This window comes from Delphinapterus leucas, chromosome 7 (assembly GCF_059928025.1).
Source record: "Delphinapterus leucas isolate spDelLeu-1000000601 "Yukka" chromosome 7, BTC_Dleu_Yukka2, whole genome shotgun sequence".
NCBI classification, from domain to species: Eukaryota; Metazoa; Chordata; class Mammalia; order Artiodactyla; family Monodontidae; genus Delphinapterus; species Delphinapterus leucas.
The window spans coordinates 8,781,045-8,794,574 of NC_143135.1; the positions used below are offsets into that span (position 1 = coordinate 8,781,045).

The 13,530-nt window shown below is 37.7% G+C and overlaps 1 protein-coding gene across 1 annotated transcript in view; it reads right to left on the reverse strand.

Annotated features, from left to right (window-relative positions):
• LOC111184093 (solute carrier family 22 member 10-like) overlaps positions 1-13,530 on the reverse strand; it is a 38,727-nt gene that overhangs the window by 23,931 nt on the left and 1,266 nt on the right. The window contains exon 2 of the mRNA XM_089914647.1: positions 13,154-13,257. Coding sequence (XP_089770773.1) covers positions 13,154-13,257 — 104 coding nt within the window. The remainder of the gene's footprint in view (positions 1-13,153; positions 13,258-13,530) is intronic.

Sequence of the window (13,530 nt, forward strand, 5' to 3'; positions counted from 1 at the left end):
TGATTGTTCATCCAAGCCAGAGACTCCCAGGCGGGATAAACCCAAGGAGAAACATGCCAAGACACACAGTAATCAAATCGAAAAAATTAAAGACAAAGAAAAATTATTGAAAGCAACAAGGGAAAAATGACAAATAACATACAAGGGAACTCCTATAAGGTAATGACTGATTTCTTAGCCGAAAATCTACAAGGTAGAAGGGAGTGGCATGATATATTTAAAGTGATGAAAGGGAAGAACCTACAACTAAGATTACTCTAGCCAGCAAGGATCTCATTCAGATTCAACAGAGTAATCGAAAGGTTTACAGACAAACAAAAACTAAAAGAACTCAGCACAGCCAAACCAGCTCTACAACAAATGTTAAAGGAACTTCTTTAAGTGGGAAACACAAGAGAAGAAACAGACCTACAAAAACAAAACCAAAATAATTTTTAACATGGTAATAGGAACATACATATGATAATTACTTTCATTGTGAATGGATTAAATGATCCAGCCAAAAGACACAGGCTGCCTGAATGGATACATAAAGAAGACCCATATATATGCTGTCTACAAGAGACCCACTTCAGACCTAGGGACACATACAGTCTGAAAGTGAGGGGATGGAAAAAGGTATTCCATGCAAATGGAAATCAAAAGAAAGCTGGAGTAGCAATACTCATATCAGACATAATACTCTTTAAAATAAAGAATGTTATAAGAAACAAGGAAGGACACTACTTAATGGTCAAGAGATTAATCCAACAAGAAGATATAACAATTTTAAATATATATGCATCCAACATAGGAGCACCTCAATACATAAGGCAAATGCTAACTGCTATAAAAGAGGAAATCTACAGTAACAAAATAATAGTTGGGGACTTTAACACCTCACGTAAAACAAAGGACAGATCATCCAAACAGAAAATTAATAAGGAAACAAAAGCTTTAAATGACACAATAGACCAGATAGATTTCACTGATATCTATAGGACATTCCATTCGAAAACAACAGATTTCACTTTCTTCTCAGGTGCACACGGAACATTCTCCAGGTGAGGTGACATCTTGGGTCACAAATCAAGCTTCAGTAAATTTAAGAAAGTTGAAATCATATCAAGCATCTTTCTGACCAAAACTCTATGAAATTAGAAATAAATTGCAGGGGGAAAAAAGTAAAATACACAAACACATGGAGGGTAAACCATACGTTACTAAATAACCAAGAGATCACTGAAGAAATCAAAGAGGAAATCAAAAAATACCTAGAGACAAATTACAAAGAAAACACGATGATCCAAAACCTATGGGAAGCAGCAAAAGCAGTTCTAAGAGGGAAGTTTATAGCAAATATAATCCTACCTCAAGAAACAAGAAAAGTCTCAGATAAACAATCTAACCTTACACCTAAAGGAACTAGAGAAAGAACAAACAAAACCCAAAGTTAGTAGAAGGAAAGAAATCAAAAAGATCAGAGCAGAAATAAATGAAATAGAAACAAAGAAAACAATAGCAGAGATCAATAAAACTAAAAGCTGGTTCTGTGAGAAGATAAACAAAATTGATAAATATTTAGCCAGACTCATCAAGAAAAAGAGGCAGAGGACTCAAATCAATAAAATTACAAATGAAAAAGGAGAAGTTACAACAGACACTGCAGAAATACAAAGCATCATAAGAAACTACAACAATCAATTCTATGCCAATAAACTGGACAACCAGGAAGAAATGGACTAACTCTTAGAAAGGTATCACCTTCCAAGACTGAACCAGGAAGAAACAGAAAATATAAACAGGCAAACACTACAAAAAAAGAAAATTGCAGACCAATATCACTGATGAACATAGATGCAAAAATCCTCAACAAAATACTTGCAAACAGAATCCAACAACACATTAAAAGCATCATAGACCATGATCAAGTGGGATTCATCCCAGTGATGCAAGTATTCTTCAATATACACAAATAAATCAGTGTGATTCACCGTATTAACAAATTGAAAAATAAAAACCATATGATCCTCTCAATAGATGCAGAAAAAGCTTTTGACAAAATTCAACAACAATTTATGATAAAAGCTCTCCAGAAACTGGGCATAGAGGGAACCTACCTCAACATAATAAAGGCCATATGTGACAAACCCATAGCAAACATCATTCTCAATGGTGAAAAATTGAAAGCATTTCCTCTAAGACCAGGAACAAGACAAGGATGTGTACTCTCGCCACTATTATTCAACATAGTTTTGGAAGTCCTAGCCACGACAACCAGAGAGGAAAAAGAAATAAAAGGAATACAAATTGGAAAAGAAGAAGTAAAACTGTCACTGTTTGCAGTTGACATGATACTATACATAGAGAATCCTAAGATGCTACCAGAAAACTACTAGAGCTAATCAATGAATTTGGTAAAATTGCAGGATACAAAATTAATGCACAGAAATCTCTTGCATTACTATACACTAACAATGAAAGATCAGAAAGAGAAATTAAGGAAACAATCCCATTCACCTCTGCAACAATAAGGATAAAATACCTAGGAATAAACCTAGCTAAGGAGGTAAAAGACATGTACTCAGGAAACTGTAGGACACTGATGAAAGAAATCAAAGATGATACAGATGGAGAGATATACCATGTTCTTGCAATGGAATAACCAATATTGTGAAAATGACTCTACTACCCAAAGCAATCTACAGATTCAATGCAATCCCTATCAAATTACCAACGGAATTCTTTACAGAACTAGAACAAAAAAATCTTAAAATTTGTATGGAGACACAAAGGCCCCATATAGCCAAAGCAATCTTCAGGGAAAAAAACGGAGCCAGAGGAATAATACTCCCTGGCCTCAGACTATACTACAAAGCTACAGTAATTATGACAATTTAGTACTGGCACAAAAACAGAAATATAGATCAATGGTACAGGATAGAAAGCCCAGAGATAAACTCACGCACATATGGTCAACTAATCTATGACAAAGGAGGCAAGGATATACAATGGAGAAAAGACACACTCCTCAATAAGTGATGCTGGGAAAACTGGACAGCTACATGTAAAATGATGAAATTAGAACACTCCCTAACACCATACACACACACACAAAAAAAACTCAAAGTGGATTAAAGACTTAAATGTAACACCAGACACTATAAAACTCTTATAGGAAAACATAGGAAGAACACTGTTTGACATAAATCACAGCAAGATCTTTTTTGACCCACATCCTAGAGTAATGGAAATAAAAACAAAAATAAACAAATGGACCTAACAAAACTTAAAAGCTTTTGCACAGCAAAGCAAACTATAAACAAGACAAAAAGACAACCCTCAGAATGGGAGAAAATATTTGCAAAAGAAGCAACAGACAATGGATTAATCTCCAAAATATATATACAGCTCATGCAGCTCAATATTAAAAAAACAAACAACCCAATCCAAAAATGGGCAGAAGACCTAAATAGACATTTATCCAAAGAAGACATACAGATGGCCAAGAGACATATGAAAACCTGCTCAACATCACTAATTATTAGAGAAATGCAATACAAAAACAATGAGGTATCACTTCACTCCAGTTAGAATGGACATCATTAGAAAGTCTACAAACCACAAATACTGGAGAGGGTGTGGAGAAAAGGGAACCCTCTTGCATCTATTGGTGGGAATGTAAATTGATACAGCCACTATGGAGAATAGCATGGAGGTTCCTTAAAAAACTAAAAATAGAATTACCATATGATCCAGCAATCCCACTACTGGGCACATACCCAGAGAAAAACCTAATTCAAAAAGTCATATGCACTCCAATGTTCATTGCAGCACTATTTAAAATAGCCAGATCATGGAAGCAACCTACATGCCCATCGACAGATGAGTGGATAAAGAAGTTGTGGTACATATACACAATGGAATATTACTCAGCCTTAAAAAGGAACGAAATTGGGTCATTTATAAAGACGTGGATGGACCTAGCAACTGTCATACAGATTTAAGTAAGTCAGAAAGTGAAAAACAAAAATAGTATATTAACACATATATGTGGAATCTAGAAAAATGGTACAGATGAACCGGTTTGCAAAGCAGAAATAAAGACACAGATGTAGAGAACAAATGTATGGACACCAACGGGGGAAAGTGGACGGGTGTGTGGTGGGATGAATTGGGAGATTGGGATTGACATATATACACTGATATGTATAAAATAGATAACTAGAGGGGGACCTTCAAGAAGGCAGACTAGTAAGAGGTGGAGATCACCTTCTTCCCAACAAATACATCAAAAATGCATCTACATGTGGAACAACTCCTACAGAACACCTACTGAGCGCTGGACGAAGACCTCAGATTTCCCAACAGGCAAGAAAATCCACTCATACCTGGGTAGGGCATAAGAAAAATAAAAAACAGAGACAAAATAATAGGGATGGAACCTGCACCCCTGGGAGGGAGCTGTGAAGGAGGAAAAGTTTCCAACACTAAGAAGCCTCTTCACTGGCAGAGACAGGGAGTGGGTGGGGGGAAGCTTCAGAGACCCAGAGGAGAGCTTAGCAACAAGGGTGCAGAGGGCAAAGCAGAGAGATTCCCACACAGAGGATCAGTGTTGACCAGCACTCATCAGCCTGAGAGGATTGTCTGCTCACCCCCCAGGGCGGGTGGGGGCTGGGAACTGAGGCTTGGGCTTCAGAGGTCAGATCCCAGGGAGAGGACTGGGGTTGGCTGCATGAACACAGCTTGAAGAGGGCTAGTGCACCACAGCTAGCCGGGAGGGAGTCCGGGAAAAAGTCTGGACCTGCCAAAGAGGCAAGAGACCATTGTTTCAGGGTGCGTGAGGAGAGGGGATCCCTTCCCTGTCTGCCCACAGAAGGCAGAGCACTGCCTAAACGAGCTCCCGAGACAGGAAAGAAATGCTAACACTGCTGCTGCAGCCACAAAGAATCCTGTGTGCAAGCACAGGTCACTATCCACACACACTCCCCCAGGAACATGTGCAGCACGCCACTGCCAGGTCTCGTGATCCAGGGACAACTTCCCGAGGAGAAAACACTACACACCTCAGGCTGTTGCAACATCACGGTGACCTCTGCCACCACCGGCTCGCCCCGCATTCCACTTAAAACTACCGTACCCCTCTCTGTTCCTGGCACGAGTAAGCAGGAGCCCCCAATCAGCCACTGCTTTAACCCCTTCCTTCCTGTGGGGAACAGATGCCTGAGAGTGACCTACATCCAGAGGTGTGGCCAAAACCAAAGCTGAACCCCAGGAGCTGTGCGAACAAAGAAGAGAAAGGGAAATTTCTCTGTGCAGGCTCAGGAGCAGTAGACTAAATCCCCACAATCGAGTTGATGAACCCTGCATCAATCAATAGCAGAAAAATTGAGGCAGAAGAACGGATAAGTGACCTGGAAGATAAAATAGTGGAAATAACTACCACAGAGCAGAATAAAGAAAAAACAATGAAAAGAATTGAGGACAGTATCAGAGACCTCTGGGGCAACATTAAATGCACTACCATTTGAATTATAGGGGTCCCAGAAGTAGTAAACAAAAAGAAAGGGTCTGAGAAAATATTTGAAGAGATTATAGTTGAAAATTTCCCTAATATGGAAAAGGAACTAGTCAATCAAGTCCAGGAAGTGCAGAGACTCCATACAGGATAATTCCAAGGAGAAACATGCCAAGACACATATTAATCTAACTATCAAAAATTAAATACCAAGAAAAAATATTAAAAGCAGCGAGGGAAAAGCAACAAATAACGTACAAGGGAATCCCCATAAGTTGAACAGGTGATCTTTCAGCAGAAATTCTGCAAGCCAGGAGGAAGTGGTAGGATATACTTAACGTGATGAAAGGGGAAAATCTACAACCAAGATTAATCTACCCAGCAAGGATCTCATTCAGATTCAACAGAGAAATTAAACCTTTAGAGACAAGCAAAAAATTAACAGAATTTGGCACCACCAAACCAGCTGTACAAATGCTAAAGGAATTTCTCTAGGCAGGAAACACAAGGGAAGGAAAAGACCTACAAGGAAAAATGCAAAACAATTAAGAAAATGGTAATAGGAACATACATATCGATAATTACTTAAAATGTAAAAGGATTAAATGCTCCAATCAAAAGATATAAACTGGCTGAATGGATATGAAAATAAGACCCGTATATATGCGGTCTACAAGAGACCCACTTCAGACCTAGGGACACATTCAGACTGAAAGTGAGGGGATAGAAAAAGATATTTCATGCAAATGGAAATCAAAAGAAAGCTGGAGTAGCCATTCTCATATCAGACAAAATAGATTTTAAAGTAAAGAGTATTATAAGAGACGAAGAAGGACAGTACATAATGATCAAGGGATCAATCAAAGAAGAAGATATATCAATTGTAAATATTTATGCACCCAACATAGCAGCACCTCAATACATAAGGCAAATGCTAACAGCCATGAAAGGGGAAATCAACAGTAACACAATCATAGTAGGGGACTTTAACACCCCACTATCACCAATGGACAGATCGTCCAAAATGAAAACAAGTAAGGAAACACAAGCTTTAGATGATACATTAAACAAGATGGACTTAATAGATATTTATAGGACATGCCATGCAAAAACAACAGAATACACTTTCTTCTCAAGTGCTAATGGAACATTCTCCAGGATAGATCATATCTTGGGTACAAATCAAGCCTTAGTAAATTTAAGAAAATTGAAATTGTATCAAGTATCTTTTCCAACCACAGCGCTATGAGACAAGATATCAATTACATGAAAAAATCCATAAAAAGTACAAACACATGGAAGGTAAACAATACACTACTAAACAACCAAGAGATCACTGAAGAAATCAAAGAGGAAATCAAAAAATACCTAGAAAAAATGGGCCCGCATACTCCCCCCCCCAAAAAAAAAAAACTACAATGAGATATCATCTCACACCAATCAGCATGGCCATCATCAAAAAATCTAGAAACAATAAATGCTGGAGAGAGTGTGGAGAAAAGGGAACCCTCTTGCACTGTTGGTGGGAATGTAAATTGATACAGCCACTATGGAAAACAGTATGGAGGTTCCTTAAAAAACTACAAATAGAACTACCATATGACCCAGCAATCCCACTACTGAGCATATACCCTGAGAAAACCATAATTCAAAAAGAGTCATGCACCAAAATGTTCACTGCAGCTCTATTTACAATAGCCAGGACATGGAAGCAACCTAAGTGTCCATCGACAGATGAATGGATAAGGAAGATGTGGCACATATATACAATGGAATATTACTCAGCCATAAAAATAAATGAAATTGAGATATTTGTAATGGGGTGGATGGACCTAGAATCTGTCATACAGAGTGAATTAAGTCAGAAAGAGAAAAACAAATACCGTATGCTAACACATATATATACGGAATCTAAGAAAAAAAAATGGTCAGAAGAACCTAGGGGCAAGACAGGAATAAAGATGCAGACCTACTAGAGAATTGACTTGAGGATACGGGGAGGGGGAAGGGTAAGCTGGGACAAAGTGAGAGAGTGGCATGAACCTATATACACCACCAAATGTAAAACAAATAGCTAGTGGGAAGCAGCCACATAGCACAGGCAGATCAGCTCGGTGCTTTGTGACCACCTAGAGGGGTGGGATAGGTAGAGTGGGAGGGAGGGAGACGCAAGAGGGAAGAGATATGGGGACATATGTATATGTATAACTGACTCACTTTGTTATAAAGCAGAAACTAACACACCATTGTAAAGCAATTATACTCCAATAAAGATGTTAAAAAAAAAAGAAGATATACAGATTGCCAACAAACACATGAAAGGATACTCAACATCACTAATCATTATAGAAATGCAAATCAAAACTACAATGATGTATCACCTCACACCAGTCAGGTGTGAGGCCAACATCAAAAAATCTACAAACAATGCTGGAGAAGGTGTGGAGACAAGGAAACCCTCTTGCACTGTTGGTGGGAATGTAAATTGATACAGCCACTATGGAAAACAGTATGGAGGTTCCTTAAAAAACTAAAAATAAAAAAAATTTTTTAAATAAACTAAAAATAAAACTACCATATGATCCAGCAATCCCACTATTGGGGATACACTATGAGAAAACCATAATTCAATGAGTCATGTACTACAATGTTCATTGCAGCACTACTTACAGTGGCCAGGACATGGAAGCAACCTAAGTGTCCATTGACAGAGGAATGGATAAATGGGATGTGGCACATATATACAATGGAATATTACTCAGCCATCAAAAGAAATGAAAATGAGTTGTTGTGATGTGGATGGACCTAGAATCTGTCATACAGAGTGAAGTAAATCAGAAAGAGAAAAACAAATACCGTAGGCTAACACATATGTTTGGAATCTAAAAAAAACCAAATGGTTCTGAAGAACCTGGGGGCAGGACAGGAATAAAGATGGAGATGTAGAGAATGAACTTGAGGACATGGTGAGGGGGAAGGGTAAGCTGGGAAGAAGTGACAGAGTAGCATTGACATATATACACTATCAAATGTTAAACAGATAGCTAGTGGGAAGCAGCCGCATAGCACAGGGAGATCAGCTCAGTGCTTTGTGTCCACCTAAAGGGGTGGGATAGGGAGGGTGGGAGGGAGACGAAGAGGGAGGGGATTTGGGGATATATGTATATGTATAGCTGATTCACTTTTTTATACAGCAGAAACTAACACAACAATGTAAAGCAATTATAGTCCAATAAAGATGTTTTAAAAAAAAGAACGCTCTCAAATAACATTAATTTACACCTGAAGGAACGGGCAAAGAGGAGCAACTAAGCCCAATGTTAGCAGAAGGAAAGAAATAACTAATAGCAGTTCAGAAATAAATAAAATAGAAACTAGGAAAACAATAGAAACCATCAACAAAACCAAGTCGCGATTTTTTGAAAAAGCAAACAAAATTGAGAAACTTATTTGACTAAGAAAATGAGAGAATATTTAAATGAAAAAATTTTAAATGGAAGCAGGTAGATTACAGCTGATACTACAGAGATACAAGGAGGCTACTGCAGATATGTATAAGTGACAACGCGGATAACCTAGAATAAAGGGGAAAATTTCTAGAAACATACAATCTACCAAGACAGAAACAGTAGCAAGTTCAGTATCTGAACACACCAATAGTGATGAAAGACACTGAATCACTAATCAAAACCTCACCCATCCTCAAAAGAAAATGTCCAAAATATTTAAACAACATATATAACTCAATATCAAGAAAAGTAAACAACCCTATATAAAAATGGGCAGCAGAACTGATTAGACATTTTTCCAAATACAAAAACAGATGACCAACTGGCACATGAAAAGATACTCAACACTAGGAATCATCAGATAATGCAAATCCAAATCACAATGAGATATCACTTCAAAGCTATCAAATACTTATCGTGAAACAGACCACAAACAACAACTCTTGGTGAAAATACGGAGAAAAGGGAACTTTTATACATTGTTGGTGGGAATGTGAATTGGTGCAGAAACTATGTAAAACAGTATGGAGTTTCCTCAAAAAACTAGAAATAGACTACTGTATGATCCAGCAATACCACTTCTGGATACATATCTGAAAAGAAAAAATACACCATTCAAAAAGATAAGTGCATACAAATGTTCATAGCAGCATTATTTACAATAGAAAAGATATGAAAGCAACCTAAGTGTCCATCAACAGACGAATGAATGAAGAAGATATTACATATATTTATATATATATATATATATATATATACACATATATCTACATACAATGGAATATTACTCAATGATAAAAAAGAAGGAGGGGCTTCCCTGGTGGCGCAGTGGTAGAGAGTCTGCCTGCCGATGCAGGGGACACGGGTTCGTGCCCCAGTCTGGGAGGATCCCACATGTCGCTGAGCGGCTGGGCCCGTGAGCCATGGCCACTGAGCCTGCGCATCTGGAGCCTGTGCTCTGCAACGGGAGAGGCCACAACAGTGAGAGGCCTGCATACCGCAAAAAAAAAAAAGAAGGAAATTCTAAAATTTGCAACACTGTGGATGGGCCTACAGAGTATTATGCTTAGAGAAAAAAGTCAGACAGAAAAAGACAAATACTCTGTGCTTTCATTTATATGTGGAATCTAAAAAATAATACAAATGAATTATGTAATTATACAGAAACAGACTCACAAACTAGGGGTTACCAATGGGGAAAGGGAAGGGCAGGGGAGGCAAGATAGGGGATGAGATTAAGAGACATAAACTACTATGAATGAAATAGATAAGCCACAAGGATAAATTGTAGAGCACAGGTAAATGTAGCTCTTAATTTGTAATAACTTTAAATGGAATATAATCTATAAAAATATTGAATCACAATTTTATGTACTTGAAACTAATACAATACTATAAATTGACTATATTTAAACTTTTTTTAAAAGACCTGATAATTTCACAGGTGAATTCTTACAAATATTTGAAGAATAAACACCAACTCTTCTCAAACATTTCCAAAACACTAAAGAGGAGAATACAGTCTCAAACTCATTTTATTTATTTATTTATTTGTTTGTTTAATATCTTTATTGAAGTATAATTACTGTACAATGTTGTGTTAGTTTCTGCTGTACAACAAAGTGAATCAGCTATATGTATACATATCCCCCATCCCTTCCCTCTTGAGCCTCCCTCCCACCCTCCCTATCCCACCTCTCTAGGTCATCACCAAGCACCGAGCTGATCTCCCTGTGCTCTGCAGCAGCTTCCCATTAGCCATCCATCTTCCATTTGGTCGTGTATATATGTCAGTGCCACTCTCTCACTTCGTCCCAGCTTCCCCTTCCCCCTGTGTCCTCAAGTCCGTTCTCTACGTCTGCATCTTTATTCCTGCCCTGCCACTAGGTTCATCAGTACCATTTTTTTAGTTTCCATACATGTGTGCTAGCATACATTTTCCTGTTGTTTTTCTGACTTACTTTACTGTGTATGACAGACTCTAGGTCCATCCACCTTACAAATAACTCAATTTCGTTCCTTTTCATGGCTGAGTAATATTTCATTGTATATATGTGCCACATATTCTTCATCCATTCATCTGTCAATGGACATTTAGGTTGCTGCCATGTCCTGGCTATTGTAAATAGTGCTTCAATGAACTTTGTGGTACATGTATCTTTTTGAATTATGGTCAAACTCATTTTAGAAGACCACCATTTTCAAGATATCAAAATCAGATAAGGACACAACAAGAAAACTACAGTCCAACATCTCTGATGAATATAGATGCAAAAAATTTCTCATCAAAATAATAGCAAACCAAATTTAACAGCACATTAAAAGGGTCATACAATATGATGAAGTGTGATTCATCCCTAAGATGCAAGGAGTTCAACATATGGAAATCAATATACGTGATACACTATATTAATGGAATGAAAGTTAAAAATCATATGATCATTTCAAAAGATAAAGAAAAATCCATTTATATAATACAATATCCTTTCATGATAAAAATGCTCGATTAATTGGGTGTAGAAGGAACATACCTCAACACAATAAAAGTGATATATGACAAGCCTTCAGATAACATCGTACTCAGTAGTGACAGTTTGCAAGATTTTCCTCTAAGTTCAAGGGAATAAAGGGAGCCCACTCACACCACTCCTATCAGCATAATCCTGGAAGTCCTAATCAGAGCTATCAGACAAGAAAAAGAAGTAAAATATATTCAAATGGGAAAGAAGGAATTACATTCTTTTTGTTACAGATGATATGAACTTGTATATAGAAAACCCTGAAGACTCAACCAAAAACTTTGTTAGAACTTATCTACAAATTCAGTACAGTTGCAGGAAACAAAATCAAACACATTTCTATATACCAACAATGAAATATCTGAAAAGGGTAATAAAAGAAACAATCCCATTTACTATAGCATCAAAAACAATAAAATGATTAAGGAGATGAAAGATCTGGACACTGAAAAAAACAAGATGATGAAAGAAATTGAAGTGGACAAAAATAAATGGAAAGAACTCATGTTCATGGATGGGAAAAATTAATATTTTTAAAATGTTCACACTACCCAGAGCCATCTATAGATTCAGTGCAATATCTATCAAAATTCCAGTGGCATCTTTCACAGAAACAGAAAAAAACTGTCCAAAAATTTATATGAAATCACAAATGAACCAAAATAGCCAAAGCAATCCTGACAAAGAAGATCCAAGCTAGAAGCAGAACATTGTCTATTTCAAGCTATATTACAAAGCTATAATAATCAAAAGAGTATGGTACTGGCATATAAAGAGACAGATAAACCAATAGAACAGAATCATGATTCAAGAGGTGACACATTCAGAGTCCACAATTTTCAGCCGTAAGATTAAAGGACGTTAGGCTTACAGATGACAAGGGGTACTTTAAGCCTCCCATTTCCCCTATGGGAGACTTGAGTATGTGGCAGCCATGCTGGTCCTCTTACTTTTGGATGACCCCTGCCAGGCACAGGATAACCCAAACTTCTGACTCCAAAAATTATGACTCCTGAGTTCTATAGATTAGTTACCTTATATTGTTGAAAGTATTACCTCTAATGAGGCTTTTTTTCTCTTACAAAATTAAACATACAGGTTATAGCCACAATTATTTCTAATTCAACTTCAGTACCATCTCACTGAGCACATAAATTTTATAGAAATCAATACTAATTACAGTGGGTAACCATGATATGAGGACTAATGTGAGAACTCACAAACATTTAGCTCACTGAATCCTTGGGAAAGGCCTACAATGCTGTTTCTTCAAACAGGCAGAACCTCCTATCTTGAAGCACCTTCCTCTCACTTCCCATTGGTAACTCCTTCTCACCTTTATAAATGAAGTTTATGGTAACTCACCTCAAACCACTATTCTGAAATGCACCTAGATCTTATGAAGAGGTCATTTCTGTGTCCAGTACAGAGAGCTCTGTGGCAACAAAATGACATTCATCACAATGATTCTAATTCTGCATTTCCATCTATAGCTCCCTTGGAACCAAGGCAACCCACAACAGTATAAATTGTATATTGGTACTCAATAAAGAATCTTTATGAAGCAATTAATCATAAACTGTGAAAACACCACAGAGGAATGGCAGCAGTGATCTGGAGACACTCACCTGTCTGAGAGATGGCCATATATGAGGCCCCCCACCAGCATTCCAGCCATGAATAGGGATTGAACCACTGGTTTCTGTGACTGATAATCACATACGAGGTCCCACTGGAAGAGAAGGAAACCAGCACAGAGGAGCTTCACAGCATCTTTTACCATTCGATGCGCACTCACTCCAATAGCCCTCAGTGAACACGCCCTCTGGTTTCCTTTACTACATCTACTCATCTGTATCATTCATGTCTCAGCTTAAGCATGGCTTTCACTAGATCCTCAGCTCACTCTCCCAGGTTATACCAGGGACAATCTTCATATTGACTGAGCACTGCATACCTCAGTGGTTCTCAATCTTTGTCACACATTGGAAAAATTGAGGTTTGT